The 6,000-nt window shown below is 41.6% G+C and overlaps 1 protein-coding gene across 4 annotated transcripts in view; it reads left to right on the forward strand.

Moving 5' to 3' along the window:
* Positions 1-5,056, forward strand: part of LOC143301982 (uncharacterized) — a 50,161-nt gene extending 45,105 nt beyond the window's left edge. For all 4 annotated transcript variants that reach the window (XM_076616462.1, XM_076616463.1, XM_076616465.1 and 1 more), the window contains exons 15-16: positions 2,562-2,678; positions 4,642-5,056. In XM_076616462.1, the coding sequence (XP_076472577.1) occupies positions 2,562-2,678; positions 4,642-4,730 (206 nt within the window). In that variant the 3' untranslated portion in view covers positions 4,731-5,056. The remainder of the gene's footprint in view (positions 1-2,561; positions 2,679-4,641) is intronic.
* The last annotated feature ends 944 nt before the right edge of the window (positions 5,057-6,000 follow it).

The raw sequence follows: 6,000 nt of genomic DNA on the forward strand, positions 1-6,000 counted from the left end.
GTTGACACCAAATTTGGCATAAAAATAGGGAAAATTCAGTTCTTTCCAGTCATCTTGTTTAAAACAATATTGCACCTCAGGGATGGGCACAAAAAAAATTAAAAAATGAAGCCTAAATATATGCAAACTGCATTTACTGTTATATTTATATTTTTTGTATTCTCTAAACTTCACACTCTGACCTCATATTCTGACACAACAACAAGAGGAGTCATTATTATCATTTTTTGTTCAAACAGGAACTTCTTTAGCTAAGCATGGAATTTTTATTTATTTTGCAAACGTTTTGGTGCAGATAGTAAAAAAGGGAAATTACTCTGTAGTTAATGCTAGGGGACTTAATTTATCACAAGTGAGCCTTGAAGGCCTTGCCTCTCTTTGTTTTGCTTGGTGGGGACGTTCGTAGGCATTCACTTAACATCTGTGTTGGTGGCTGTCTTCACTTATGTCATTTGCTTAAACGAGTGGGCTTTGATGTGAACAGCTTTCCACTTTTTTTTTTTTTTTTTTTTTTTTTTTTTAATTTTTTTTTTATAAACTTTTCTATTTTGGTTTTCAACTTGTAGCCGCACATAGTTTTCAGGGGCTGTACCGCAGGATGCTTGATTATTTTTTTGTTTTTTTCAGAATCCAACAAATGATTGACATCAGTTGTATGGTCATTAACCCTTTCACTGGCAAGCTCCCATTTATGCAGCAGCTAGGTAGAGGACCCATGTCACGGAAGGGTGACCAGATCATGGGACTGTTATCCATGAATCTACTGCTCTTTATGTTTGGTGGTAGGATAGGCCATATTTTCTACACATCGCGGGGGGAATTCCCAGCTATTCTTTAACACCATATTTTCTGTGGTTATAGCACAAGGGAATTTTGCGCTCTAAATTGACTGGCAGTGAAAGAGTTAACATACACGTTAAGATCAGTTGCCATTTTGCACTCTAAATTGACTGGCAGTGAAAGAGTTAACATACACGTTAAGATCAGTTGCAACGGATTGTCAAGTGGTAGAAAACAAGAGGGGAGATCAGTTCTCTGTATTCTGGTCTGTCATTGGGCCTGTGTGGATAGATTTTTGACACTGTTGTACTGCATGGTTGGCGAGAATGTTGAAGAAATGCTTTTGGAGGAGAACGGTATCTTAGGAGAAAGAGAATGCTGATTTCACATGATGTGCAATGAGTGGGGAATAATGCGCTGACACTTTAACTGGAGATCTTGATGTGATGTGTGTGTGTGAGTAGTTGGTAACACTGACACATGAATTGAGGAGCCTGTGTGTGCTGTGTGTAAGGGTTGATAATAGTGACACTTGAGTTGGGGACCTGGGACCTTGTGTGTGTGTGTGTGTGTGTAAGTGTGAGCAGTAGATAATAAACGCATGATTTAGGCACTTCTTTTTTTTTTTTTTTTAGATAAAGGTGAAATCACATCCATCAAACCTTGTGAACAAGGGGAAAAATGTAGTGTGACATTACAGGCAGTATTGTTTCCATCAGCATAGAATGAATGAAACATTGCTGAGTATCTCAGTGTTTGACCAAAAAACAAAAACAAAAAAACCCTAAAAATCATGAAAAAGCCAAACAGTATAATTACCTCCAAAACCTTATGAATCAAGTACGATATCTGTGATGTCCGTGAGCAGTTGATAACACTGACATCGAGGGTCCTTGCATGCGTGATAGAATGATTTTGATGAAAGGCAAATGCATCAACCATTTACACATGTGAGCAGTGGTTGCCTAGTTGTAATGTGTCTGTCTTTCTTGGAAGGGAGAGAATCTGACCATGCAGGATCGATTACTACACTTGCCAGAATTTTGTCCCCCTCCTGATCAGTGGTTTTGACGCCATTCATTTGGACGAGGTGATAAACCGAGGTGCCATGTGTAGCATGTGCTCAACACACATAGAAGAACCTACCGCAACCAGAGAGTTTTCCTTGGCAAAATTTCGTATTGAAATCTGCTCTGATATATCGGTATGTGTGTGTGTGAGACTTAAGCCTTACTGAATGACACCGGAAAAGAATGGATTAGCATCTTAAGGCAGCTCTAGGTCAGCTGTACCCAGGTAGGTAGCCTGTTGTGCAAATGACTCTGTATGATAGTGGTGTCCAACTATGACCATCAGGACAGCAGAGGAGGCAACTGCTGTCCCAACTATCTGGGTTAGGATTTGATTATAGTGGAGAGTGTCTTGCCCAAGCGACATCCCCACTCTCTCGGCCAAGAGGGTTTTAGGACAGTCGGCATTGGGGATGGTTCCCAACGGCCAACTAGCCCCCAGGGCTGCAGCGCTAAGAGCCAGTACAGTCTTGCCTCCTAGTTTGAGGGTCATAATTCTTCACTAAAGACTAAACTGTAAATGACTTCCCATTGCAATGGAGACACCATGGATCGTACAGCTCTCAACTTTGCTGTTGGCCCCAAATGTGAGATGATGTCAATCTGTAAAGTGCTTACAACTTGTCTGACTGAGGAGGAGAGGGGCTTTTTGAGTGTCCGTATCGACCCAATCAACACGTCCTAACGAACATTCCTTTCCCCTGGGGACAGAGTCGGACATTGCCCCCTGGAACGAGCTGAGCGCCCCTGTGCTGCAGCAGTGCGAGTGGATGTTGCCGGGCAACAAGCCCCGGGTCTACACCCCTCTGCTTCAGCGCCAGACCTGTGGTCAGTGGATCGTCTGGGGGTTTTTTGTTTGTGTGTTTGCTTGGTGGTGGTTTTTGTTGTTGTCGTTGTTGTTGTTGTTGTTCTCCTCTTGTCTGTCCTGCAGTCTGCGGGGTCAGTTGTTTTCCAGGGTTCATTTTCGTTTTAGATTTTATAAGAAGTATTAATTTAAGAAATAATGATTTTAAGAAAGAGAGAGATGCTTTTTTTTTTATATTTAAAAAAAATTTTTTTAGTCTTAATTTGTTAAGAAATTGAATTAAAACATAAAAGAGAGAGATGCCTAGTTTTGTTTTAGTCTTTAATAGATGACACAAGTAAGTGGTGTTTTTTGGGGGGGGGGTTTGGATGTGTTTTGGTTCTTCAATATTATTGGAACAAAAAAAAAATGTATCGTTTCTGTCAGTGGAGTAGCAGATTGTTCCACCGGCTTTTCAGTTTTAACGTATTAGGAGAGAGAGAAAAAAAATTTTAAACCCAATACCAAAAGGGTTTTCCAACAAAAAAAAATTAGGGTTCTCACCTGTGTAGCGGATGACTTTATTCTGGGGGCATACACTAGTACTTAAAAATTTCAAGCCTTTTGTCTGGGTTCCTAACATGACAGTTATGGCCTTCTGTCTTTCAAAGTGATGGGGGGGGGGGGGGTTTCTTGTTTGTTTGTTTTTTTTTATGTATGAAAACCTGCATGAACCATGTTTTTCTTTCTCTGTTCATGGGCCTACAAAACTTCCACATTTTGCCTGTTTTTATGTGTGGGGTTTGGCTTTCTGTTTTTACCCTGCTGCGTTTTGTTGTTGTTTTTGTGTGTGTGTGTGTGTGTAGATTGTGTGTATACATGCACAGACATGTTGGTGTGTGTACATCTGTGTGTATAGATGTGGTTGTGTTGGGGTTTTTTTTATGTATGAAAACCTGCATGAACCATGTTTTTCTTTCTCCATTCATGGGCCTACAAAACTTCCACATTTTGCCTGTTTTTATGTGTGGGGTTTGGCTTTCTGTTTTTACCCTGCTGCGTTTTTTTTGTGTGTGTGTTTGTGTGTGTGTGTGTGTGGATTGTGTGTATACATGCACAGACATGTTGGTGTGTGTACATCTGTGTGTATAGATGTGGTTGTGTGAGTGTGTGTAAATGTGTGTATGTATTGATGTAGTTGCGTGTTTACACATGCATAGATCTTTGTGTGTAGATGTGGGTGTCCGAGTATGTGTAGATGTGTGTATGTATTGATGTAGTTGCGTGTTTACACATGCATTGATCTGTGTGTTAAGATGTTGGTGTGTGCATGTATAGATGTATGTATGTATTTATGTGGGTGCGTGCGTGCACATGCATAGATATGTGTATACATTCACAGATGTGTGTGTATTGATGCAGGTGGGTGTGTGTATACACACATAGATATGTGTGTTTGTATGTGTGTGTGTACATGCATAGCTGTGTCTGGAAAGATTATGTGTGTATGTGTGTACACATGCATAGATTATAGTTGAGTGGTGGCCTAGAGGTAACGCATCCGCCTAGGAAGTGAGAGAATCTGAGTGCGCTGGTTCGAATCACAGCTCAGCCGCCGATATTTTCTCCCCCTCTACTAGACCTTGCGTGGTGGTCTGGACGCTAGTCATTCGGATGAGACGATAAACCCAGGTCCCGTGTGCAGCATGCACTTGGCACACGTAAAAGAACCCACAGCAACAAAAGGGCTGCTCCTGGCAAAATTCTGTAGAAAAATCCACTTCTATAGGAAAAACAAAAAATAACTGCAGGCAGTAAAAAAATACAAAAAAAATGGGTGGCGCTGTAGTGTCGTGACACGCTCTCCCTGGAGAGAGCAGCCCAAATTTCACACAGAGAAATCTGTTGTGATAAAAAAAAAAAGAAATACAAACACGAGATACATAGGTGCGTACTGAGCGCCCCAGGTATCTGACCATGCCCCCCCCTTTCACTGCTTGTCAACAGAGAGCCTGGAGGAGAGGATAGAGCACTACGCCAAACGTCGCAAGACCTCCCACCCCCAGTCCACCGCCCCTTCCACCTCCTCCAGCTGATGGAGTCCCCTCCCTTCCTCCCTCCTTCCCTCCCTCCTTCCTTCCCTCCCTCCCTCACTCTGCTGACGCTGTGACCTGCCACCTGTCGACTGCCTGTGAACTGTCTACCTGCCTGCCTGCCTGCCTGAATTTTTTTTGGTATGCTGCTGAGTGCCTGAAATTGTGCTGATCGACACGACGGTTTCCTTTCCTTTCCAGTGGTGTCACACGTTGACTGCCCATGCCCTTTGAAGGAAGGGTCTTGCTGAATGAAGCTCGTCAGGAAGTGCTTGGAAGTGCCGTGAATGGGTTCCGTGTTGAATGGAACTTCTGTGTTCTTTTTCCTGTTTTAGGGGGGGCGGGAGGGGGAGGAATGGGGGGGGGGGGGGGGGGGCTGTTGTTTTTTGAAGTGTTCCCTCTTTGCTGGATAGGTTTATTATACTTACTGCTTATGGGGATTTTTTTGTGTGTGTTTAAAAAAAAAAAAAAAAGGTTTTAATTACACATACTGTACCGTGACTCGCTGGTACAGACTGTGGCAGGGGTGTCTGATTTCCTGTACTACTAGTCTGTCCAAGCGGAGAAATCGAAAGCAGCTGTTGCTAGTAGAATCAGTGATTTAAATGACTGGGAAAGATTATGGATACTAACCGTTAAAAACATTGGGAAGGAGGTAACAGTTGACAATCATTGTATGAAATAACTCTGAGTTTTTAAGAGGTATACTTTTTTTTTTTTTTTTTTTTTTTTTTTTTTTTTTTTTTTAATACTGATAGTGTGTTTCCTCATGTGTTGATGTTGATGCTAGTCTGGATACAAACAGGTGAATAATCATCAGTGTGGGTGGGTTTTACAGTGTATTTGTCAGGATGTAGAGCAAACTTGAGAAAATCATTAAACAAAAAATTTTGTTTTTTTAATTTGTTCGACATGTTGAGTTTAACTAAACTAATGGGAATAAAACAGTGAAGACGTGATAACAATGTTGTTGTTTTTTTGTTTGTTTGATTTGGTATGTCCTTTTTTTTTTCTTCTTTTTTTGTTGTTGTTGGGTTTTTTTGGCAGTTGATGCAGGAAATGATTTCAGGTTCTTGTCTCTTTTCATGTACAGACTGATGAAACCTGCCGACCGGAATCATTCTGGATCCAGTTAGCGTACCACTCTCTGGTTCCCAAGATCTTTGGTTGTCATTAGACTCAAACCTGCCAGTGGGTTTTGGCAGGAAATCAATCCTTTCCTGCCCAAAATGAGCTACGTTAGCGCTTCTCACTAAAGCTTGTGTTGAGGAGA

Source organism: Babylonia areolata, chromosome 28 (assembly GCF_041734735.1).
Source record: "Babylonia areolata isolate BAREFJ2019XMU chromosome 28, ASM4173473v1, whole genome shotgun sequence".
Taxonomy (NCBI): domain Eukaryota; kingdom Metazoa; phylum Mollusca; class Gastropoda; order Neogastropoda; family Buccinidae; genus Babylonia; species Babylonia areolata.